The 27,467-nt window shown below is 38.6% G+C and overlaps 1 protein-coding gene and 1 long non-coding RNA gene across 2 annotated transcripts; both read right to left on the bottom strand.

Moving 5' to 3' along the window:
* Positions 1-6,579: 6,579 nt before the first annotated feature.
* LOC129267674 (uncharacterized) lies at positions 6,580-8,059 on the bottom strand (the record flags this gene model as incomplete). The annotated part of the gene is made up of 2 exons (XM_054905343.2): positions 6,580-6,803; positions 7,786-8,059. Coding segments are annotated over 2 exons (498 nt in total), but the record flags the coding sequence as incomplete, so codon positions are not given.
* A 10,666-nt stretch (positions 8,060-18,725) lies between these two features.
* Positions 18,726-27,090, bottom strand: LOC129264448 (uncharacterized). Its single transcript, XR_010294775.1, has 4 exons — positions 26,971-27,090; positions 24,277-24,618; positions 20,836-21,048; positions 18,726-18,806 (listed from the first exon to the last, which is right to left on the bottom strand). It is a non-coding gene; the product is annotated as an uncharacterized LOC129264448 (long non-coding RNA).
* Between the last annotated feature and the right edge of the window lie 377 nt (positions 27,091-27,467).

Below are 27,467 nucleotides of genomic sequence, written 5' to 3'. Positions count from 1 at the left end.
ACAAACTCAAATTAAACTTGATAAACTCTGGGGGATGATGACGTTGATATAAAAATCGCATCGACCTCGGTATGCAATCATGATTGATACTGCATCGGACTTGGCAACCAGCAAAAACTTTTCCATAATTAGATAAAGGCCATCCATTCTCCCTCTTCTTAATTTTGTTTGAAAACTGAAATATAATCTATGTATTTCAGGATCATGATATAAAAATCCTTTTATAACAAACATGATAAAGGAAAAATGTGTCTCATGTTATACATGGTTCATTATACCGCAAAATATACCAATCATCTTCATTTGTTATAATTTGATCATCAACATTTTCACTTATATTATTATTCGTATTATCATGTCCGTTAATATCACTTCATTGTTATTATTATCATTATCATCATCACTGTTATTATCATTATCATCATCATTCATTATCTATTTCCAATCGTTCTCCAATGTCAATTTTATATTTTCTATAATTATAAATATATGAAAGGTAATAGTAATGATTATGGTGATGCTGGTAATCATGAACATTAGACCCGTTTTGTCAGGTATTTTATGCGATTTTACGTGCTAATTGCTACTCGATGGTGGTGAAAGAAATCTTTTAAATAGCACAAAAGAAGTCGGGACGGTAGTTACTGTATATACGCACTTTAATACACTATAGTACAAAAGATTCCCCATCGGACCGGCCAACGGTCTTTTGAAGTAAGTTAATCTATTGAAATTACGACTATAATCACGACAGCGGATATGGGGAACTAAAGTCTGTGCGCGTCTCTCCCATTGTTCTCTGTGGCGAACGCGCTGAGCATGCCATTGTCAATGATTCTCTACTATACGGGTCAGTGATCTTGCTTTTTCATGATCATAGGCCTGGGCAATGACTTAGAACAGTTCGATGAGTATAATGCCCAGCAATTAATCCTGAAAGGAAAATAATGTTCAATTCTCTTGATGGAGAAGACTATATCATGGCCCTATTTGCTTTTGCCGTTAGGCCATTAAGTGTACAAACTAATATAAATAATAAATATATAATAATTACATTTCATCTATTTTAGAGTAATGATCTAATTTTAATATTATTCTACATAATTATCTCCCTGCAGCTTACGGCCCCATATCTTCACCCGTGAAGTATTGAATTTTTAAGCTTGAATTATTGAACATCATGGCATCCTAAATAGTATTGCAATGATGTTTACCATCACTGCAATATAGATAAAAACAAAGTTAATTCTACTCACATTGATTTTACTTTAGAACAAATTCACACCCCCCTTCCCGCTACAACCTTTCTCTCATTTTTATTATTTCCTTACCAAAATGATCCTAATTTCAATAACTACGATAATGACATAGATGATTTGCTGTTGACTTGACTATAATGATCCTGCTGATGATAGTGATGATAATTAACACTGATGATGGTGGTGGCGGTGGTAGTGAATGTGGCAGCCTTGATGATTATAATAAATGAAAATACTGAAAGTTACGAAAGTCACACATTCAATGAATAATACCAAGAAACATAATTTTTGATGATATAAAATTCACACACAATGTATGCTTCTTGTAGGCCTCCTATTTAATCTATTCTTATTACAAAAAACTGCAGTGTATCCGTTCATATTCCTTCTTTATGGTTTAAAGCTTTTAAGTTTATAATTATATTGGTAAATCCCGGTCAGAAAAGTTCATGTCACCATTCCATTCCCTATTACTGTATTATATGAGCATGGCCCTAAATGATTGTGATGTGATAGGTATGAAATCAAATGTGTTTTATTGGAAAATTTAGCCCTTTTCATTTTTTTTCCCAGCGATTTGGCGACCGACCAAAATGTCTGCGTATTTTTTTCTTGTAAACCATCTATCGGGACAGACTTCACGATCTGGGTCTGAATAACATTACAACATATACTTCGTTTGGTGCTCAAAAGATTATTTCTAAAATAGAACATCATCGAGAAATGGTGCTTGATTCGTGACATCTGAAAAAATCCGATGATCACTGCACTTTTGTAAACAATTTAGAATGCTTGTTGATACTCGACAAAATTCTAAAGACAAAATTACGTATCATTTATCAAAGTTAATCGAAGAGTTTTAACATGACAATTAGAACCATAAGAGGGTTTATAGACAAGCCTATAATACATAATTTGTTGACCGGATTGACAATGATCCAGGCTGTAACAATTAGCATGTTGGAAGCCCTTAATATCAATAGCTATGATTACATTGGAATATCATTATTAAAGGAAGGCAAATATTTTTAGTCTTAGTATTCACCACTGATCATGATGATGATGACGCTGAAGTCCTGGGACCCAGTCCTGACCCAGATATGGCCAGATAGCATATTGTTTAGTCAAGCATGTGTAGCCAGACTACTGAAGAAAATGTTAAAGAAAACAACCTGCATGAAGCTACTAGGCCAGACGGAATCTCTGCTGCACTTCTTAATGAGACTACTCATCAGATCTTACCTGCCATAAGTTTGCTTTTCCTGGCCTCACTTTATCATGTTTATGCGGTGATCGAAATTTCAAGAAAGTCTAAGTCGTTCTCATCCACATAAGAAATGGTTGTCAACTCTAACAAACTATATACACACCAATTCAAATACTGTGATTTGTTCTTGCCAATCCCATCATCTTGTCAGACTAACGCTTAGGAAGCGAAGAACATATTTCCAGTATTTTTCCTTGAATATAAATCATATTAGGATAGATTTGAATGCTTAGTGATAGCAGCATATTAATTTGAAAAACTGCAATGTTTTCACTGCAGTCAATGTGATAAAAATCAAAATTTCTTGACATTTTCCATATAAGGATACTTATTTGCATAATATGCAAATGAGGCGCATTTGCTAGCTCTTTTAAATAAAGACATTGAACTTATTTATTCATCATGAACTTTTGTTCAAAATTACTTGCTGTGGACATTTAATTTGTAATCTTTGGATTAATTTCCTCATTTTTTTTTTAAATGGCTAATTTGCATAATATGCAAATTATTTTTCAGGCATTGGGATGAATTTTCATGTTTGGAATATAGTAGCATATTAATGTCAACATTAATGAAATATTTTCAAGCAGTCTATATGAGAAAATTCACAATATCTTGACATTTTTTCCATATAAGGATGCTTATTTGCATAATATGCAAATGAGGTAGAAATTTTTGCACTTTTGATTAAAAACATTGAATTCAGTTATTTATCATGAATTTCCATTCAAATTAAATTGTTTTGGACATTTAATTTGTAATCTTTAGATTATTTCCCTTCTTTGTCTAATTTTTCATGGCTAATTTGCATAATATGCAAATTTAATAAATTTCCACTGCTTGGATTTCTTGGGACTTTTAGTATGTTGTTTAGGGGACCTTCCTGGAAAACATTTCAGTGGAATATCTTGTGTTGCAATTAGTGGTGGGTTACCCCCCTATTCTGGCTAGATTGACTGGACTACTGGGGAATGATGTCGATATAAAAATCGCATCGACCTCGATATGCAATCATGTTTGATACTGCGTTCGACTTGAGAACCCGCAAAATCTTTTCCAAAATTAGATGAAGGCCATCCATTCTCTCTATTTTTAATTTAAATATAATCTATGTATTTCAGGATCATGATGTGAAAACCCTTTTAAAACAAACATAATAAAGAAAAAAACGCGTCTCAAGTTATACATGGTTCATTGCCGCAAAATATACCAATCATCTTCATTTGTTATCATTTAATCATCAACATTATCACTGATATTATTATTCGTATTATCATGTCTGTTAATATCACTTCAAAGTTATAATTATCATTATCATCATCACCATCATCATTCATTCATTATCTATTTACAATCGTTCTCCAATATCAATTTTATATTTTATATAATTAAGAATATATGAAAGATAATAGTAATGATTATGGTGATGCTGGTAATCATGAACATTAGATCCGTTTTGTGAGATAATTTATGCGGTTTTACGTGCTAATCGCTACTCGATGATGGTGAAAGAAAGAAGTCGGGACGGTAGTTACTGTATACACGCACTTTAATACACTATAGTACAAAAGATTCCCCATCGGACGGGCCAACGGTCTTTTGAAGAAGGTTCGTCTATTGAAATTATGACAATAATCACGACAGCGGATATGGGGAACTATTCTCTGAGCGCCTCTCCCATTCATTGTGGTCTATAGCCAACCCGCTGAGCATGCCATTGTCAATTAATGATTCTCTACACGGGTGAGTGATCTTGCTCTTTCATGACCATAGGCCTGGGCAATGACTAAGAACAGTTCGATGAGTATTAATGCCAAGTAATCCTGAAAGATCAATAATGTTCAATTCTCTTGCTGGAGAAGACTATATCATGGCCCCATTCGCTTTTGCTGTAGGCCAGTTGTGTACAACCTCATATAGATGATAAATAATTATCTTTCATCTATTTTAGAGTAATGATCTAATGTTAATATCATTCTACATAATTACCCTGAAGCTTACGGCCCCATATCTTCACCCGTGAAGTATTGAAATTTGAAGTTTAAATTATTGAACATCATGGCATCCTAGTATTGTACTGATTTTTACCATCACTGCAATATAGATAAAAACATAGAGTTAATTCTACTCACATTGGTTTTACTTTAGAACAAATTCACCTCCTTCCCTTCCCGCTACAAACTTTTTATTTTCAGTCCCTTTCATTATTTCCTTACCAAAATGATCCTAATTTCAATAACTATGATAATGACATAGATGATTTGCTGCTGACGATAATGATGCTGCTGATGATAGTGATGATAATCAACACTGATGATGATGATGGTGGTGGTGGCGGTGATGGTGAATGTGGTAGTGGTAGCCTTGGTGATTATGACAAATGAAAGATACTGAACGTTACGAAAGTCACACATTCAATGAATAATACCAAGAAAAATACTTTTTTGATGAAATAAAAATCACACACAATTTATGCAACTTGTAAGCCTCCCATTTAGTTTATTCTTATTTTTTTAACTGAATTTTGTCCGCTTACATTCCTTCTTGATGATGATTTAAAGCTTTTAAGTTTATAATTACATTGGTAAATCCCGGTCATAAAAGTTCATGTCACCATTCCATTCTTGAGTACTATATTATATCAAGGAGATGATATCTCCTTGGTTATATGAGCATGGCCCTAAAATGATTGTGATGTGATAGGTATGAAATCAAATTTTATTGGAAAATTTAGCCCTTTTCACACATCCAGCCTCCGCCACTGCAAGTCTTCCCCTCTGTTCCCCTTTCACTTTCCCCCTTTTTTTTCTCCCCCCCCCCCATCGTCCACCAGCTCTTTCTTCTTCTTTCCCCTATTTTCTGTCTCTATCCATTTCCATATTTCAATTTGTCCCCCCTCTCCCATTGATTGGCGATCCTAAATTTCTTCCCCTCTCAAATTTCCTAGTTTTTTTTCTCGTTCAACTGTTTTTCCTCCATATTTTTTTCACCCTTCCTCTTCCTCCACCCCAATATTATTTTTTTATTATCTCTCTGTTTCCCCTTCCTTTTCTCTCCCTATCCTTCTTAGTTTTCTTCTTCCTCTTTTCATCTTCTCTTTTGGTCCCGCTTCTTTAAAACAAGGAGATAAGGAAATTTAAGACTAAGACAATATGTTATCCTGGGGAAATGGTTGCCCGTCCAAAAATTGAACAAATTATTTCTTACAGTTTCTAATAAATCGTTGATCTATCTATGCCTAATAGTGCCAAGCTGTTCCGGTCATAGTCATTTCATCTTTCCATTTCCTTTTTTTTTTTTTTTTTTTTTTGGGGGGGGGGGGGCTCCAAACTTGTTTCAGATGCGAGTAATAATAAATATTCCAAGTTGACGTGAATTCTACGAATGGCTTGGGCCTACGAAACGAAAATGTGTGGAATCTTATTTTCCCACCTAAAACATCCTGAATTGACTCTCTTCCAATTGCAAAAAAAAAAGAGGTTTTCATGGTTATTGCAGCAAATTCGAAAGATCAGTAACGATTTATGACACGTGCGTGATTTTTGATTAAGCTACCGTGGCTTTACTGCACCCGAACTTCCATTATAGATGCGAACCACAGTGACCCGAACTCTCCGATCCGACAGTAAATATGAAGGCACGCCTTTGTTTTGGTCGTAGAGGGAGCTATTTAGAATAGATTCTTCGGTCTTTCGACAGAAATTAAGACTTGCAGGAAAGACGAACAAAAGAACGGTGGCATCAATGGACCTTTGATGGCGGCCGTTCCTTTGAAGACAAGGGAACGTTGGGCGGGAAAGCCGAAGCGAAAACCCGGATGCGGTAAAAACGATCAAGAACGGTGCATGGACTTTTGACAAGCTCCCTAATTCCAATAAAGAAAATTTAACAGATAGTTATTCTTTTATATTTTCGTTTTTTATCTGTTTCTCTTTCTTTCTCCCACTTTCTCTCCCTTATCCCTCTTTTTTATGCCAGCCGATTGGGGAGGAGGCAAGGGCCGCCCGCACCCTCCGTAGTTACGTCACTGAACGTAGTCATGATAATCTCACTTTACTTACCAGTATTCCTCATTCGGCAAGATGGAATGTTTCCATGCCATTCAAAATCTTGATTTGTAGAGCTCTCCTCACATCGCATCCTCCCATCTCCATCAATAAGCTCATAGTTTTCATCACACTTAGCGGTGATCGTTGTGCCGTATAGGAATCCATTCATTGTGTTATACCAAGATCCGTTTTCGATTTCAGGGGGATCGCCACAGAAACCATTAGTTACTATGATAACATGATAAAAGTTACAGACCAAGCATAAGAAATAATATTCTTTAAAATACAGCACCATATTCGGAATGGGAGTAAGAAATATGCATGTAAATTTCCTATTATCATTATGAAAGAATGATTCATCTTGATTCATTTTATATCAATTTTGCACGGTGTTTCCTTTACACTTGGATGTTCCGGGGACACTGTTTTAGAAAGAACCAAATCTACGGTAATTCCTATAGAATGCTACAATTCGGTCAGAATAAAATGGGCACATTGAATACCCTCCCTTTCTGTTGAATTGACTTTCCAACACTAAGATGTTTGATTTACATCTTTAAGTTCAGTAGATACATGTAACAACAATTTTCCTTCGAATGGAATTTGGTGATATTTTATCCGAGAGGAATGCAATATCAAATTCAGTGAAAGGATCAGATGCATCCATGCCAATACAAGCTCAGTGCTAAATGACACAGTGCTTCCGTCGTCATCAAGACAGACTGCAATTTTTTTATAGTTAATTATATTCAGCCCTTTCTTGATTTATTTCAGCAATTTCTCAATCATATTTGGTCTCGAATAAACGATGATTGTATTAAAAGTTAGTAATACAATATCCTAATATGAACTCAATTTTATTTCAGCTGACGAAGTGGTTAAGTAACCAAAGTGACATCTAGCACAGTACTAACGTTCATTTTTATTAAGTCGTCATAATCACTTTAAAAATGCCAGAAAGGGGATATGATAAGTCGTCTAATTACAGCTTTCAATCTGTACAAGTTGATTTTTTTTACTAGTACCATCATAAACAATATCAACTGTTTACCAAAACAAATATCACAGACAAAAATTGTTCTGAAATCAATTTTGATAACACAATTTTTTTGCATGTTACGTTATAAAACTATTATTGGCCAATTTGTATTTTACTGGTTGAAATTAATTGAAACTGGAAATGAAATAAATCACAATAAATCAAACTTACAATCGAAGAGAGGTGCCCAGTACTCGGTTGGGACAAGTGCTTCATTACAAATATCACGATCTTGATGAAGACTGGAAACATTAAGTTCTGATTGGTTGATACATGAGCAGTCGGATCTGTTTCGATGCACAGCATATTGTGGAGAAGATAGCGCCCTGCAGTGGGTAAAACACTGGTCCCTTCCAAGCTTTTCACTTCTTGACATCAGATCCACTTTGTATTTGGTAAGATTAAAACATCCAAGCTCATTTATAACTATTAACAGAAAAATTAATGAAAGAAATGTTCATGATAAAACTTTGTTTGAAACGGTGACATGGCCTTGAGGGGGATATCAAATATATTACAAAAAAGTCATATTGGCCAGAGTCTTTAGACGAGGGCAATATGGTTTTTTTAAGGGCAATGTTTTTTATGTTTCCCGAAAGAAGTCAAGAGCCAGTCAATAGTTTTGTTATCAACCATATCAGACATCTAGAGCAAAATCATAAAAATTGAGATATTTCTGTCATGAATATGGTTCTCCTTTTTCATCAGGGGCCAGGCTCTGCACTTTACCATTATGACATACTTGTAATTGTAAGATCGCCCCGGGGCCGGGGACGCATATCCAGCGCCCCGATCCAGTGTTATCTTTATTACACTGCAAAAACTCCGGTGTTGATTTAACACCATCCTGGAAACTATATATGTCCACACCAGAGCACTGAAGTATTGAAACGACACCAGTTTGGAATCAAACCGATGCTGTTTTAATACTAATTGGTGTTGTATAAACACCTATCTGGTGCTAGACAAAAACGAAATTGGTGTTGTTTAACACTTCTCTGGTGTGGACATAGACAGTGCGTCCCACAAAAAACGAAACCGAGATTTATCGATTATTTATCATAATAATAATAATAGGCATTTATATATCGCAATCTATCTAGAAATATTCTACTCCGAGGCGCACAAGAAAAGAAAGAAAGTTTGGATGAGTGTCAAAGTGCCAATAACTAATACTGTTAGAAAAGATAAGACTTCAGTAATAGAATAGACAAATGACCTACCATTTTAAAGCTTAGGATCTCCTCTTTCATCTGAAATTACCTAGAATTTTTATCATTCACGCATGAGTAAGCAAAGACAATTTGAAGAGGGAATACCAAAAAGTCACTTGGCGTGCTGTGTCTGGGTTTCAAATAGAAACCCACATTTTTAAAAAGTTCAATATCTGCTCTTTAGTTTGATACCTCAATTACAAAAAAATGGTCAAGAAATAACAAAGATCTGGATATTTGAAATAAGGCTTGAATTTCAATAATTTCATAAAATGAAGAGGTTTTACAGGCTAGCGTCCAGACTCACTCGACACACCGTTTTGTCGACGATCAGTCATGCATTCAGTCTTTTGTTAACCCTGCGATAGCTTCTGTGGGAGACCAGTGAAAACGCGCTTATCTAATGAAATTATGGAAATACAAGCATTGTTTCGAGGGAACAGAACTTTTTTTCTACGCATCCTCAAATGCCCAGATGTGAGACCAGGTAAATTCAAGGTTTCATATTGCGTCGTCTCTGCATGGAAAGTCAATACGCGCATAGAGACCGAGCAAAATACAAACAACACGCCTATCCCTTTCCAATATTCAGAAAATCTAGGGCAATACGGTTTTGTAAATTACGAGCTTATATGTCTGATACGGGTGATAATGAATAATCACTCATAAAATATATGGCATATTGAATAAAATAATCCACCAGAGATAGACCTTTATATCCGATTCTACCGCTGACTCTAAGGCAATCACTACCCGTCTCTTCATTTAAAAGGGAGTTCAAATATTTTTATTTTCCAATCCAGATTTTTAGATTTTAAGATTCTATTTATGTATCTTTTTTTTTCTTGTTGTAAGCTTTTTGGGTCATTCTAGGAAAAGCGCAGTTTATTACTAAATAATAATGCTAAATAATAACATGATAATAATAATCATAATAATTATAATATAATAATTTACTATCAATAACTGGGATATATTCATTTGATTTGCTAGTTCATTACGATTAACTTGCACGCCGAAAAAAAAGTACACAATTTTCCTGCGCGCGCGCTGCATCTCCCTACGAACGCACCGAACGCACTATCCCAAGATCATCGCGCAATTGGGCGTCCATTTCCTCTTTTACTTTCGCCTGCCGTCGAGTTTAGTCGCAAGCTAAGTACACTCCCAAAATTGCAATTTCGTTTCATACTTTGGATTCTTATATTTTGCATTTGTTCCCTTAGTTCAATCTTTTTTATTTTTATTTAAGATTGTTTTAAGCATATCCCATCGCGCGGAGCCCTCCGTGATATTTATTTTCACGTATTTTGTTATTCTTCTTGTGAGTCTAAACATAAGATACGTTTTCTCGCAGGATGGGTTGCTTTCGCTTCCCCTCCGCGTAGCTCCGCGCTCCTGCGTGTCGCGGGCGTTGAGCCGTCGCTCTCCTTTTTCTTTATTAATTCTTTTTATTTCATTGACTTCTCGCTTCTACGCTTACGTCTTGAATTTCTTTGAATTTTATTTTTCTTTCCACAGATAGGTTCTGTTGGACTGTCAGGAGAGTCGTGTTTATCTGAAACTCGTTTGAACTTCTGTTGTTCTTGTTTCGAGTTAGTTGATTGTTCTTTTGTTCCAATCACTTCTTGCATTCCTTTGTTATTGTGAATTAATTAATTGAATTAATTAATTATTTAATTAATTACTTCTAATTAAAAAAAAATTATCTTTGACCTTGTCTTAAGAAATTCGTTTATTTTTTTTTTCCTTCGCAAGAAAAATTTATTTCTTTTTAAGGAAGCCGTTTCTTGTTAGCGTCCCTTCTCGCTAATTTCCTTCTGGGGCCTATTTCATAAAGAGTTGCTATCATAGCAAGTTGCTATGATAGCAACTCTGGTAGAATAGCAGCTTTTACTTGCTATGCTAGCAACTTTGCATTTCATAAAAGCACATTCGCTGGAAAGTCAGCTTGACTTTCCAGCTATTTATTTGAATAGTCATGTACGAGGCTGATTAGGGGGAAATCCCCTTTCTCTCCAGTTTTTTGTTTTCAATTCAAGTCATAAGTTTAAGTAGAACGCACTGGCGGATCCAGGGGGGGGGGCACAGCCGGCCCGTGGCCCCCCCCCCACCTTTGAGAAGCAAAATTAGAAGAAAAAAAATTGAAAGAGAATTTTTTTTGCTCATTAATTTTTTCGGGAGCGAAATTATTATTTAGCAGCTGCAAACAGGGTCTGCAGCATAAGACTAGCAGTTGAAGCAGAGTGATGGCTCTATGGCGATAGTTTGCAATTCTAGAAGAGAGTAAGAAGAAAATATAAATTTGTCACAGGATGGCATAGCATTGTTTCTCCATTGTGTAAGTTTTCAGAGAATTGATTTAATTTAGCCCTATGCCAGGGAAAAAATTATCTTAAAAAGGGGGAAAATTTATTATTATTGCCGGTCGAAATTTCACCTTCAACAAAGTTTCTACCGTACAATTTTCATCCCAGTCCCACACTTGACTATTTGTGTCGGTAATGCAAGGTTGTATCAACAACAAGGCAGGCGCAGGCCACTGCTGGTGCAGTGCTATTAAAAATCACCCTGAAGCAAGTAAATGTGTAGGCTCTAATTATGCATGAAACATCGAAAATGACCTTAAAAGATTATTTTTGTTAAAAATGGAAATGATTTTTAAGTTATCGGTTTCAACGGTGAATAACCATTCAGTAAATGGATTCAACAATGCCATGGCCACAACTTTTTTTTTGTGAGAAAGTCAGAAACAGAAAAAAAAAGCAATCATTTTTTAATCGCATACATTCCTAATTCCGAAGCTTCATTATTCCGAAGGTTCGTTAGTCCGAAAACGAAGTGAGGTTCATAATTCCGAAGGTTCGTTAGTCCGAAAACGAAATGATTAACGAACGTTATTTCGTTTTCGGACTAACGAACCTTATTTCGTTTTCGGATTAACAAACCTTATTTCGTTCTTGGATTAACGAACCTTCGGAACATCAAACCTTATTTCGTTTTCGGATTGTCGAACCTTCGGAATAACGCCACAAATGTTCGGATTAACGAACCCTTTTACGTTTTCAGATTAACGAAGGTCGGGGTATAGCCTTATAGGCAATTTACGTGTTTCGGAATTACGGACCTTCGGAATAAAGAACGTTCGGAATTACGAAGTGTAACCTTTTTTATGGTCTAGGGCTTTTTTAATTTAGGCCTTGAATTAAACACTTCCACACACATAATAGATCTACCTGTCTTTTTTTTCCCACAAGAAAAAAAAATCCTCTCCATTTTTTTTTTTTTTAAGTCTGTCTATAACCTCCCTTTTTTTCCATTTGCCTGCCCTGGGAAAGACTGGAAAATTTGCTGTTTCGGAGGAATTTTTAAACATTTTTTTTGGGGGGGGATAGGTAGAACAAAAAAAAAAGAAACGGCATTTCTACTAGAAAGCATTACCTTAAATTATTCTTCATTAGCATTATTATCATAGACATTGCTCTAGATATCCGTTCTCTTGTAAGAGCCCATTGGGCATGCCTGAGCACAACGTATGCCATTCTTCACAATGAAAACCTTTTACAGTGTCAACTTGACGCTCCCCCATGACCAGCGTCAAATATTTAACCCTATTTGACGCTCCAGTAACCATACTTGACGCTCCAGTAAAAAGTTGACGCTCCCACTGGAGCGTCAACTTTTTATGAAATGCGCTGCAGCGTCAAATATTGAATTTGAAGCTGCAAGTGAAAATTTGACGCTGTTTTGGGACTTGACGCTGACGCTGTACCTTTATGAAATGGGCCCCAGGTCTTCCTTTTTCAGGAAAGCAAGCTTTTATTTTCTTCTTTCCTTTTCAGATTAGCTTTTTTTTTTCTCAGCTGATCCTGTTCTTAACCTCAGACTTATAATTTTTTTTTTTCTGAACAGGTTTTCACACACAAAAAAAAAAACGTTGCGTTTTTTCTTAGGTGGTTCTTTCAGGAATCTAGCAGGAGCGGTTTTCTTGTTGTGTTTTCTTAACGAACAAAAAAAAGGAGAGTTTTTTCATGAAAATTTCTTAATTATTACTGTTCCCTTTAACTGTGATAGTACTTCTTTGTACTTATCCTTTGAGATATTGAATTTAATTAAATTTACTTATTCTCGCAGTTCGTTTTGTTTGAAGTCTCTTGACTTCTGGGGTTGGGGTTTTTTCACCCCCTACCCCCCCCCCTCCCGTTTTCTCTGTTTTGTTCTTTCTACTCGCTACTAGATTTACGTCTATGTGAGCATTAGCCTCTCGGATTCCTCCCTAGAAGAGCTCGAAATGGCCGCTGGAGAGGTGTCCAACACCGGGGTTCTGTTCCTTACCAGTGGTAATGTAGAAAGCAACAGAGAAAGATCCCTCGTGGGTTCTAAGAAGGGTGGAACCATGGATCCGAGTCCACGTGCCCATGGGGGTGGAACCGTGGAAGCGCGTCCATGTGCCCAACTAAAGAAGGGTGGAACCATGGAACTGCAACCACGTGCCCGCAAAGTGATAGCCCAGGCTTCCGTCCCGGAACCTGAACCATATTTGGGGAGCGTCGTACTAGCTCAGAAAACGCCGACTCCTCCAGGGCTGCCAGACCCACCGGCTATCGGGTCACCCAAAGACCGGGGAAGAGCACGGGCCTCTCCTTCTGGCACAGACTAGGCTCGATGCCGTGTCAGACTCCTCAAGGGAGCGTCGGCGAAGCACCGCCACTCAAGCCTTTCACGGGCGCCTGCTACCCTCGGGGCTCCGCCAAGTGAGGAGACGTGGGTTGGTTCCCCCCTCTGGAGGCGGAACAGGCTTTATCGGAGGACAAGTTCAATCCCGATCCTCCGAGTAGCCCGGCTCCTCAACCGTCTGCCAGCACGGCCCAGGACGCCACAGAGATCCTCCATAGATATCTTCCGCACATCTACCCTGCTAATGAGCCGGTAGAGGGAGATATGGACTCTCTTTTCTTCTCGCAGCCACGGAAAACCCCTCAAGGTATTCCACTCACCAATGATTTCAAGGCTGCATACGAGAGGGCGGCCTTACAGGCTAGCATGCCTGCCGCCCAGGGAAGAAAACCGGTGTCCTTCGGAAAGAACTTTGCCTTCTCCAAGGACAACACCGAGGCGTTCTTCACCCCCAAGACGTTCTCCCCCCAGCTTAACCGCATCGGGGCACGTTTGGGGACCCGTTTCTCTTCCAGTCATTTTGCCACTGTTGAGAAAGCGGACGTTAGATATGAGGCCTTGACTTGTTCAGCCCTCAGACTTACAGCCTTCTTCAGGGCCTTGCTCGGTTTAAGAGCACAGTCCTCCAAACTGGAAGTGACAGCCAACGACAGTGTCCTTCTTGATGAGGCACTTTTGTCCTTGGTAGGCGAGCTCTGGATGCAACTAGCTACTGCAGCCACTACTGCATCCAACTCGTGCAGAACTTGCGTCCTTAGTAGACTGGGCATCGCGTCCAAGGACTTTCTAGAGTTCCTCCCGGGCGTCCCCCAATCGAACAAACATTTGTTCGGGGGCGAGGTGGCCTCTCTTCTCAAAGAAGAGATCGACGGACGCAAACAGGCTTCGGAGCTTCTTTAAGAACTCAAAGCCTCGCGCCCGATGGCTCCACCCACGAAGTAGCCGGCCCCCAAGGCCCGTCCTTCCTTTCGTCCCGTGGTGGCCCCATCTCAACCCTGTGCACCCGCGCCGCCAAGTCGCAGAGCTCGCACTAGACCTCCGGTGAGTACCTCACGTGGTGGTTGGGGTAGGGGCAGCCGGCCAGCCTACAGGGCTCCGGCCAGGCCCAAACAGCCTCTTTGACGGGTTTTCCCGAGCGCTGGGACCGGTCGGCGGTCGTCTCCGACGCTTTTATCTTATCTGTCGTGCGAGATGGCTTCTATATCAATATAGAGGCCTTCCCGCACGGCGCGATTCGATCCGCCCCGCCGACCGTTTCTTTTCTTCATCAGCAGTACATCGAAGCAGAAAACGGTGCACTGCTGGAGAAGGAGGCGATAGAGAGGGTTCCAGACAGTCCACATCTCTGTCTCTCTCCTATCTTCGTCGTCCCCAAGCGCTCGGGGAAATTGAGGATGATTTTGAACATGAAAATGATCAACAAATTCATCCAGCCAGACCATTTCAGAATGGAAACACTAGCATCGATTCTGCCGTCTCTACAGGCATCGGATTGGGCCGTCTCCCTAGACCTCAGGGACGCCTATTTCCACATACCAATTCATTCCGCTTCACGGGACCTGTTGGGTTGAAGCGACATACAGATACCGGGCAATGCCCTTCGGTTTACGCCCGGCACCAAGAGTCTTCACTAGGGTGGTCACAGCAGTGGACGCCCACCTGAGAGAACGAGGCCTCAGGGTTTTCGTTTATCTAGACGACTGGTTGCTAGCCGCAAGTTCAAAGACCAAACTCCTTTTACACGTATCCCTTCTCCTGCGGGTCACACAGGAGTTGGGATTCGTAGTGAATTGGGAGAAATCGGATCTCTCGCCTTCCCGCGTACCCACATACTTGGGCGTGGTTCTAGACCTGCCAAACCAGATCGCTCGACCAAGCCCCGACAGAGTTCGGGCAATCGTCTCTCTGGCTCGCAGCTCTGTGAAAGCTCGCACATGGCTGAGGTTGCTCGGGTTTATGGCAAGCCTTGTCGACATCCTTTGGGATTGTCGCCTGCTTATGAGACCTTTTCAGAGACACCTCCTGCGCTATTACAGACCGAGCGTAGATTCTCTGCATCTCCGGATCCCACTGTCTCAGGAGATCCGTCTCAGCCTGGCCGCCCGGATGCGATCGTCCTTTGTAGCGAGGGGCAAGCCCTTCCGCACTCCCCTCCCATCAGCCGCTCTGACTACAGATGCGTCGCTTACGGGATGGGGCGGCCATTGTGCGGGGGAGATGACCTCGGGTGTCTGGTCGTCCCAACGCACCTTACCTCATATCAATGTGTTGGAGATGAAGGCTGTCATGAACTCCCTTCAGCATTTCCGACACAGGTTAGTCGAACGAACGGTCCTGATTCGCACAGACAACAAGTCAGTTGCGGCGTACATCAATCGCCAAGGCCCTCAAGGCCCGATCGAGCTCTCTCAACGCCCTCGCTGCGGAGCTCTGGGAGTGGTGCCGCCATGCGAAGATCGTTCCAATTGCCTCGTACATTCCAGGCAGCGACAACCTGATAGCCGATTTTCTGTCACGGGGCCGGTGCCTACCATCCGAATGGTCGCTTCACCCGGAGATATTTCAGTCTGTCCAAGCCCACTGGGGGCCCCTGGAAATAGACTTGTTTGCCACGGCTCTCAACCGGAAGTTACCGATGTTCTGCTCTCGTGTCAACGAAACAGAAGCAACTTCCCTGGATGCATTCTCCATTCATTGGCTGGATCGGAGGTGTTATGCGTTTCCTCCGTTCCACCTAATACCGCAGGTATTGAGGAAAGTGAAGGAAGACCAAGCTTGGCTTCTTCTATTGGCCCCCAATTGGCCAAGGAGGTGCTGATTACCACAGCTCCTAGAATTGTTGGAGGGGGATCCGCTCATACTTCCTCTGAGATCAGAAATAGTATCTCAACCTCTGTCGGGAATCGTGCATCCTCGTCCAGCGGTCCTCCACTTAACTGCATGGGCGTTATCGGGCAGGACGCGAGAGCGTTAGGCCTTTCTGATCGTGCCTCACAATTGGTGATGCAAAGTCGGAGAAACTCGACTCTTGATCTTTACAATTCTCGTTTGGGCCGATTTTCAGATTGGTGCGCTGCGCGGTCTGTTGATCCTCGCAGCGCTTCTCTTGCCGCGATCGCGGATTTGTTTGTTCACTTTTTCGACATCGGTCGTTCGCTTTCTACCATTAGGGGCTTCCGGTCGGCTATTGCCGCGTTTCATTCCGGATTCCCAGATGGCTCCAACGTCCCTAATGCCAGTCTTCTCTCTAGACTGATGAGAGCGTTTTTCCTAAAGCGACCTCCGAAGAAAAGTCTGGCTCCTTCCTGGTGTCTACCGGCTGTGCTTAACGCCTTGGCTAAACCTCCATTTGAGCCTCTGGCCAAGAGCTCCTTGCATAATTTGTCTGTTAAGACTGCCTTTCTAATTGCTGTAGCATCCGGTCAAAGACGCAGCCTATTCACGCTTTGTGTATTTCTTCCGGTCACATCCGGTGGGAACGGCGTGGAGTCCGCTTGATCCCCACACTGTCTTTCATTGGCAAGAATCAGACTACCACCTCTCGTTCGATTTGAGTTCTTCCTAGCTCCTCTTTCAGATCTTTCCTCGGTTGCCGAGGACAAAGTCTGGTGCCCGGTCAGGGCGTTGAAATGGTATCTGGATAGAACGAAGTCGCTTCGCAAATCAGTTGTTTGTCACGTCGCGCGAGCCGTTTGTGGCAGCGTCGCGAGACACCATCTCCCGCTGGATCGTTGAGGCGATCAAATCAGCTGGTGATGATGCTCTCCTTTCGGACACTAGGCCGAGAGCCCATGATACACAAAGTATCGCTACTTCTTGGCCGGGGCTCTTTTCAATGGAGTCGCCTTAGACGACATTTTAAGAGCTGCCTTTTGGCGCTCTTCCAACTCCTTTAATTCCTTTTATTTAAAGGACATTCCTTCGGGAGAGGCCTTATTTGCCTCCTCTGCCCTCAAGGCAGCGGCCTCCGTGTCTTAATCTCCCTTATTTTGCGCACTTTTTTTCTAGACATGCCTCCCTTCACGTTGAATCCGTGTTGGTCTAGCAAATCAAATGAATATATCCCAGTTATTGATAGTAAATTATGAAAATACTTACCATGATTTTCTTATTTACGAATTAACTGGATATATTCATTTGAACCCTCCCACTTACCCCTCGCCTTGCGTGGCAACATGTCTTGCGTGCAGGCTCATGAGAGGAAATGGACGCCCATTTGCGCGATGATCTTGGGATAGTGCGTTCATAGGGAGATGCAGCGCGCGCGCAGGAAAATTGTGTACTTTTTATTCGGCGTGCAAGTTAATCGTAATGAACTAGCAAATCAAATGAATATATCCAATTATTTCGTAAATAAGAAAATCATGGTAAGCATTTTCATAATAATAATAATAACAATAATAATAACGCACATTTCAAACTTGCACCAGAGCTTTATGCCTATTTTCTCAGAGTACTTAAGGCTTTTAATTTGACGATTTTTCATTTAAATATGGTGGTGTGACCTTAATTCGCGCGTTACCTAATTTTACGCCCGGTCGAAAATCTCTTGAAAAACTGATTTCACCAACAGAAAAAAAATTACTCAGTATGGTAATTTTCTCGAAGGTTAGGTCTCAAATTGTGAAAATATTGGCAAAACATTGGCGAATTTGTTACCTTTTGCGTCCGCTCCGAAAAAATCCGATCTTCTCGGCAAGCATCAAGAAATCACCAGTTTGCAAGCAGAGGTCTCCAAAAAGGTAAGTAAAATGTGAAACTAACCGAATTTATGGCATTTTGACCTCCATCTGATATAATTATCTTACCTTTGTCTGCTTGATTTCTTTTCTTAAGCTTTGCAAAACGACCGTGCGCAAATTAAGGTCACACGTTTTTATGACACTTTTTCAGCCGAGCGCGCACCAGTCGATCGCCGTTGAATTTTGAGATCGCGATACGAGCAAAACCCTTGACCTACTTTATAATTCCGTCAAGCGAATTTGACCTTGGAATCTTGCCTTCCGTCTGGTATTGACAATTTTGATTAATTTTGTGTGAACTGTGATAATTTTTTGAGTGCAAAAAAACTTCATGATCATTTTTAAAATGTGCGCAAATTATGGTCACCCCATCATAATCATGATAATGTCATGTGTTTTAGAATTCATTTAACTAATATAAGTTTACCCTGATGAATTATCTAACTATTTGCCAACTGTAATCTTTGCACACACTCACCGTTGCAGGTTACAATCACTGAGTTAGAAGTCTTCGAACACTGGGATATCGAAGAGTTACAATCCCTAAGACGGTGAGTTTCTGTAAGACAGTGAAGAGAAAAAGTAATGTTGATGTCAAACAATAAAAACTGTCTACAAAAATGTATACAAAAATCAAATATCACTTTTAAAGGACAAGTCCACCCAAGCAAAAACTTGATTTAAATAAAAAAGAGAACAAGGTGGTTCATGAACCACAAGTCTTGCCTGATTTAATATGCAATATGATCTTTGACCCCTAGATGACCTTTAACCTTATCTTCTTCAAAAACACACGTGTGGTATTATGATTATTTGTTCCAAGTTTAAACACAACTGATGCAGACATAAAGAAATGAGAGCAAGTTGAACAAAAAATTAAAAACAAAAACTTAAAAAAGGATGGACATGACCTCATATCATTTGATCTTTTGACCCTTATGTGACCTTTGACCCCATCATTTTCATACAACACACATGGGGTATTACCCAAGGATCATTTGAACCAAGTGTGATCCAATTAAATTGGTGCAGAAATAAAGGAATTAAAGCAATTTGCACAAAAATGGACCTTTTAACCCTTATACCCATCATCCTTAACAACACACACACACACACGGTATTACCCAATGATCATTTGAACCAAGTATGATCAAAATTGATGCAGATATAAAAAAAATTGAAACAGTTGCACAAAAAATAAAAAAGGATGGACATGACCTCAAATCAGTTTAATTTTTGACGCCTATAGGACCTTTGTCCCCATCATCGTCATAGACTCACATGTGGTATTACCCAAGGATCATTATGTACTACGTGTGAACATAATTGATGCAGGAATAAAAGAAATGGGAGCAAGTTGAACAAAAACTTTAACATTCTGGAACAGACTAACAGGATACTAGGTCTCTGCTGAACTTCTTTCAGGCGAGACAAAATCTCAACAATCGAAACATTGAAAATTTTATCAAAATCGGATGTAAAATGGGAAAGTTATGACATTATAAAGTTTCGCTTAATTTCACACAATTTTTTTAATTAAAATCCTGGTCGGTATGCAAATGAAGGGACTGATGACATCATCCACTTGCTATTTCTTTTGTTTTATACGCCCGTCCTAGGACGGAACGCATCATGGTATAACGCTCGGTGTCCGTCCGTCCGTCTGTCTGTCCGTCCGTTAACTTTTCCTTGTAAACACAATAACTTCAGTTTAACTTAACCTACGCTCATTTAATTCGGTGTGTATGATACTAGCATAACTCCCAGTAAACCTCTTGATTTTGAGGTCAAAAGGTCAAGGTCACAGTGACATGCTTTCGTCTTAACATTTTGAAGTCCTTTTAAACGCGATAAATTCAATTTAACTTCACCAATGCTCATATAACTCGGTGTGTGATACTAGCGTGGATCACAGGAATTATATTGATTTGGTGGTCCAAAGGTCAAGTCGCCACCTTTCACTTTTCTTGCTCAAATTTTCGCGTTACAGGCGGGCGTAATTTTTGCTCGCCCCAACGACAGTCTCGTTCATTATAAGAAATACTTTAATTTTCTGATTCTTGTCATAATTATGAAACAAAGTCTTATTCATCTCTGAACATGTATAATTTTCATTGATTCATTGTTTTAACACTTTGTGGTCCGGTCAAATTAGACATTATTGTCAAATTTGTAAAATTTGAAATATTGTATAATTCAAACAATAAAAAAAACCCAAAATAGTGAGTGATTGACTCTCATTTGCATATCACTGAGTTGTGCTTTGTGTGAAAAATAAACAAACATTTAACATGTCATAACGTTTTTATTTTACATCCGATCGGAAGTTGATTAAATTTTTAGTGTTTCTTTTTTCTCTATTTTGATTCAAATCAACATTTGTTTTCTGAGGTAAATTTGGCCTTTAATGTTTTTTCCCCTAGTCGTTCCCTCAAAAGGTATCAAATACAGTAATTCAGTTTCAAATGAATACATGTACTTATTTCATGAATACATTCAATGTTAATTATAATATTAATAACTGGCATAAGAAGCTGTTGCTACTTTTTTCGATCCAGATATTGCTCCACAAAGTGGTCCATACTCACTTTCATTACACGTATAGCTTGTTCCATTTAATATTGTAGTAGAATCACCCCATGATGTTTCGTATGATCCTGGAAAACCTGCCTCTCTACAAATAGTGTCTGCAACACCGGCATGCCATTTGTCTCTACATACTATTTGATTTAAGACTCTGATATGCTCCGATTCCTTAGATCTTTCGTTTCCAGCTTCGTTTTGAGAAGAAGTACTAATTTCTTGAGAAGAGAAAGAGAGAAACGTTTGAGAACATAAATTATGTGAGGTAAGCCTATACAGCGGTGTACCATGGGTCGAGGCATGGGGGGAAGCACCAGCAAAAAAAAATGAGTCACTTGGTGGTCGCGCAAAGCGCGCTTAGCCGTTTATAACATTTAATTATTTTTCTTGATATAAAGATTTCATTTAAAGAATAAAAAACAATGTGGAATCGGGTCTGGATCATCATGGAGAAAATTTAATTCCATGGCGGTCTGTCATACAGGATTATTCAAATAATACCTAATAAGGTGAGTCAGGATCCGATTAAGTTAGCCTGCGCGTTTACAATTTGAGTGCAAAGGCGCAGCGCAGAGGACTCTGGTTAGCATTAGCTCGACAGGCCTACATTGTAGGACTAGGTCGACTAGGTCCGGCAACGATAGAATTGGTCTTTATTGTTTTCACATTAGGAAGGACTATAAAACAAATATATCAGGCGTTTCCTTCGAAAGCATAGTGGGAATTATTAATCCTCGGTTGGACTGGCAACAACTATTTTTCCTCGGGGCTTCGCCCCTCGGAGAAAATAGTGATACAAAGCCTGATCTAATTGTATAATATACAATAATTTATTCTTTCCCCACGACGTTTCTCTTTATTTCTCCCTCTTTGTCTCATCCCCCTTTTTCAGCCGAGAGAGGGGGGGGGGGGCACATGAGAGAGGGGCATATGCCCCCCCCCCCAAAAAAAGGTAGTAGCATTGCAAAGACGTTTAGAATCTGACATTTTTACACTCCTCAACTTTGTTTTTGTAGTGGTTCATTCAAGACACTGCAGTATTTTTTTATAGATCGAAGAGATGGACGATTAACGCGAGCATTTCTTGATCTAATGATAGTCACCGTCACCTGGTTATACATCTTAATAAGAACATACAGGTGTTGTGACAATATCAATTACCATGACTACCAAGACATACATGATCACTTAAAGTCGGATCAGTTTCCCGGTCTTAGTTTTTAAACTTGAGAAGCAGTCAAGTGGACGATTTCTGTGATATAACTTAATGTGATAATTCGATCCGGACGCACGTAAGGACCTCAATAACATTGAGAGATACACGATCCGTACACGTTAATTGCCACTTATATCTGGAATATTGGTTAACAATCAATGACAAATTTGCCTCTATATCAAAATATGCAGACAATTTCCCAATTAAAACACATGGAACTAAGATTACCAAAGGTAAACATGAACTGCACATCGATTTTCCATGATTTGAGTGATTTCTTATCAATTGCGCATACAATCTGTGAAATCGAAAGTTCCAATCATGAACTGCTTCAGGCCCTTCTCACGGTAACGATCATATAACCAAAGTGGACAAGTATGAAGAGAATATTATTCAGATTACAATAACAGCCACATGTTAGTGAATTCAATGAATGTCCATCTCTTATTAATAGGTCCATAATAATAATAATCCGCTTTTATATAGCGCTTAATACATCTAAATGACGTGTCTAAGCGCTTTACAGATATTACTAGTACTAACCCATGATATACGTACATGTCAAAGTTTTCGCTTCAGCGACGTAGAACGAATTAAAAAACACATTGAATGTATTAGAAATGACTGTCAAATGACAAAGGACATGCAGCTTCCAAGGAAGTCTTTCAAGTCGAAAAGCGGTGAACCAGAACAGCAGTTTCGTCCTAAGTTTCGAAGACTGTATGTCGTTTGTCCAGAGTCCAGGATGAAACTGCTGTTTTGATTCACTTATTTTCAATAAAGACTTCTGAAGTCACTCTTTTTTATATGAATGACTTTTTTTTTATTTCAAAGGAAGACTTTATTCAATATTTCTCCAAAAATCATATAATGAAATAAATAATGCATGTAATACATACAATTATAAAATATTACACATGTACAGTGCGTATCAAAACAAAGTTTACACTTTTATACAAAATTATACATTTGTAATATCCTGAAGATTTTTTCACATTTTAACATTGGTACAGATCCATTTAAGCAAATGACGATAAAACTGTCGAAAAATATTTCCGCTTGAGTGAGCACCACTTACTTTTGAAAAGTTCGTGAAAAATGATTTGCGCAAAACTTTGAAATTGTTATGCGAATAAAAGTAGACCTTAATCATGAAGAACACGTGGAATTTAGCTAATGAAATTGATTTGAAGATATCTTTTACCCTTTTAAACTTGTTTCCTTGCCCAAAACACTTCGAAGAGTGCATTGCGCCCCACCCCACTCCCCCACACACCGAGGCCATCGTGACGATATTTGTTTACACTGAGCTGTGATTTACATGAAATTGCTTAGGCTTGATTTTCATTTTGTTAATCATTGTCAAGCTTGGAAAAAGTGTGGAGAAACAAGTATTAAATGAAAAATGAAATGTAAACCTACTTTAAATGATGAAAACTTAGTGAAAAACTGCTGGAGATGTCTGATATAAATTTTTGTTTAGATTTAGTTATGTCCTCAGATCCAGCTGGCACAAAAAGGGTAAAGGTTGTGCTTACTAAGTGTTGAAATTTCAATTTGAGTGGCAAAATTGTTACAAAATCTTTGAATGGATCCATTTTATTTCAATTGACTAAAAGTACAAGATAAATGTTTGAGAAATGTTTCGCAAGGTAAGTTTGATTTCGCCCTTTTCCCTTGACACAGCGTGAAAACGAGCATTTCTGCGCAAACAGATTTCTGCGAGTTTTACAAAAATGGACAGTGCTCACTCAAGTGTAACATTCTGTCAAAACGTTTAATTTCATTGGATAGATGAGACCCAAACACAACATTATACGTGGAAAAACTACCCACATGTTGTATATTTTTTAATACCCAGGGCTTTTTCAAAGTGTAAACTTTTTTTTGATACGCACTGTATAGATAAACAAAAATAAAAAAAGTTTTATTTGCCTAGATCTATCAATATCTACAATAAACTTAATTTGTTGCATATCTATAATACGTTCCTACTCGTGTTAATATGTTAATTACTTTGAAATTATGAAAACGATAAATAACCATTTAAATATCGAGTTGAAAATATATAATTTTTAGCATATAAAATATCAACATTAAAAGAAAAATCATTTCCGCCTGGTATAAAAAAAAACATTTGACAATAATTTTTATGTTCTTGAACGCGTTCTGCGTCGCGTGCAAAAAATCCTTTTTTGTCGAGACATTTCAGTCCACTAAAAATACTCACCAGTTTGAATCGTCGCAGACAGTGACAAGTTAAATCCCTTGTTATTTTCTTCGTAATCGGAATTAAATATGATTTCAATGTGGTTACTTAAAGAGAGAAAAGGTGGAAAAGGGCTTTCCACACGCTTCCCGGTGTACTTTGATCTATAAGGATTTTTCTCTTCCTTGATAAAAAGAATGTCTTCAAGTTGAGTGTAGAAATCATTAAACGTGACGAGGATTCTTTGTGACGATGGTGCGTGTACATGCCAACGAGTGTGTAAATTGTTTTCGTACTTGTCAGGATAGTTCGAAGATTTCAAGCTTGTAACAACACCAGCAGTAAGACTAATGTTGATCGTGCCTGTAATGAGAAAGGATATATTCTCATCAAAAAGAAAAGAACGTTTAGGTAAATGTTATGACTTTTCATAAAATTGCAAAACCATCTCTCTTTTTTTCAGATTATCTACCCCTTCATTCAGTTCACTGCAGGAAGTTATCTCATGAAACACAATCATAACAAAATTTAATCTATTAAAAAATATATGGGTTACCGCCCCCATCGGCTTAATCTATATCATTATTACCATTGCCCCCTTTTTTCGCTAAGGTTATATTATAGAAAGGACAAGTCCACCCCAACAAAAAGTTGATTTGAATAAAAAGTGAAAAATCCAACAAGCATAACACTAAACATTTCATCAAAATCGGATGTAAAATAAGAAGTTATGGCATTTTAAAGTTTCGCTTAATTTCACAAAACAGTCACATGCACATCCTGGTCAGTATGCAAATGAGGGGACCGATGACATCACTCACTATTTCTTTTGTATCATATATGAAATATTCTAAGTTTCTCCTCATTCTCTTGTGAAACAAAGTTTTCTTCCTCCTTGATCATGTGTGCATTACCATTGTTTTAACATTTATGGTATTGTCAAGTTGGTCCTTACTGTCAAATCCGTATAAAACTGGAATATTGCATAATTCAAACAATAAAAAACAAAAGAAATAGTGAGTGAGCATCATCGAATCTCTCATTTGCATATTACTGAATTGTGCATATAACTTTTGTGAAAATAAGCGAAACTTTAGTATATCATAACTTTCTTATTTTATATCCGATTTTGACGAAACTTTCAGCATTATTTTTTTTTACCTTTCTCTATTGATTTGAATCAACATTTTTCTGGAGTGGACTTGACCTTTAATCACAAATGCGTCATTAAAGAGTTTCTGCTCAGGCAGATAAAGGGCCTACAGTGAAGTGGGAGTATGGCGGGCCCTTTTAACACTTTTTTCCCCATTTCTTCAAAGTGAAAAAAAAATGCAATTGAATTGAAATTTTGATATCAAGAATTCACTTTTTGATACTAGGATGTACAATTCTTGGTGGCAGTTTGTTTTTATGTCGAGAGTGGGTACTGAGACAAACAAGAACACATTATGAAACATCAGTGTATACACAATCAACATTGTGACGTAAGGCCTTTATTCCAATATGGCCGGATGGCCATGTCTATATGTCATTGCGTTTTGTAAAACGATCGATCCATGATTTGGATGGGTGGGGTGGGAGTGAAAATAAATGTTAAAAACTCACGCCCAATTATAAGCAAGAATTGTTTGCGTAGTAGCATTTTAATGCAATTTTAATGGTTTATAGTGTTTTTCAATGTTTTAAAAACATATTTACAATACATTATTAATTTTTTTACGATGTCAAAACTATATGGGGTGGAATCATAGGTTTGCCCCCAATGTTTTCATGTGGACGACCCTCCCTACCCCCAGGAATGACGCCTCTGCAAAATACGTCACAATGGCCAAGCCAGGGTTCTGCTGTATGACTAGGGACCATATTATTATTCATACACCACTCATCAGCAAAATTTGCCATTTTCTAAGGAAATACAAATGAATGCATAATACTGTAGCCTTTGTTAGTGACCTGTGATGCCGCCAGCTTCATGGGAAAACTTATAAGAGTTTTGTATTGAAAATAGATAGTTGGGAATATTTCTGATATTATTTGATCACGAAACGTGAATAATATCTCAAAGCCTATTGTGTCCTAAAAATTGGGCGAAACATTGTATAACAGTTTCAAAATGTGTATACATTCGTAATTTGACAATTTTTATACCAGCATTTTATTAATTATCGCAAGACTCCACATTAAAAAGATTTAAGATTAATTTGCTGTGCTATGATGTGTCACAGTTACGGCCACATGCGGCAAGTTGAATAATTTTAAAACATATTTCAAGAAATATTGCAACGTTTCATTATTTTTTGCTTTCCCTCGTAAAAGTTAGCTATGTGTCTGCTTATATTTCTGACCAGGGGCCCGTTGCAGAAAGAGTTGCGTTTAAACGCAAGTAAAAAAAAAAAAAATCGCAAGTCCCAAATGCGCGCTGTTGATTGGTTGAAAATCAAGTTGCGCTTGATTTTTAGAGTTGCAATTGATTGCAACTCTTTCTGCAACGGGCCCCAGACATGACAGAGGCCATGGAGCCAGCGACAAGTAAATTCCATTATAATTCCTTTCTCAAATGGCCAGTAAGTCTGTAGCGAGGCAGGGATCGTTTGTCTACATTCTGCAAACAAAAAACCAATAAAGCATGCCTGATATAGTTTTATCAAACATGGCTTTATGGTAAATGAATAAGATGGTACGCCATTACCTCCATGGGGTATGACACGTACTTACTCGTTCCACGTGCTCTGCCAAGTATCAGAGCAAGGAGTAGAGATGAACTCAGAACAGAAAGGTGAAAACTTTTTCCTGAATACATGATGTTTCCCACGTTTTTGTTGACTAATAGATAGGTTCGCTGAAAGAAATCCAAATCATGAAAAATAAATCATATAAGAAAAGAACAAGAGGTAAAGTCATGAAAACTTCTCATTTGGTCACGTGTCTGATTGATAGTCGGAGGCGTGACATATTATTTGTACCAACTCCTGGGGCCCGTTTCATAAAGAGTAACAACAGTTGCAACTTTGCCATTATGGCAACTACCATAGCAATGGGGCTTAGCAGCCAATCAAAATCAAGGTTACCATGGTAGTTACCATAATGGCAAAGTTGCAACTATTGTAACTCTTTATGAAACGGACCTGGAGACCAATCCGGTTGCTGATGTACAGGAGAGCTTGGTGTTATTATCATTATTATTATCATCATTATTATTATTATCATTATTA

Source organism: Lytechinus pictus, chromosome 1, assembly GCF_037042905.1.
Source record: "Lytechinus pictus isolate F3 Inbred chromosome 1, Lp3.0, whole genome shotgun sequence".
NCBI lineage: Eukaryota > Metazoa > Echinodermata > Echinoidea > Temnopleuroida > Toxopneustidae > Lytechinus > Lytechinus pictus.
This window is presented reverse-complemented; position numbering and strand designations above follow the sequence as displayed.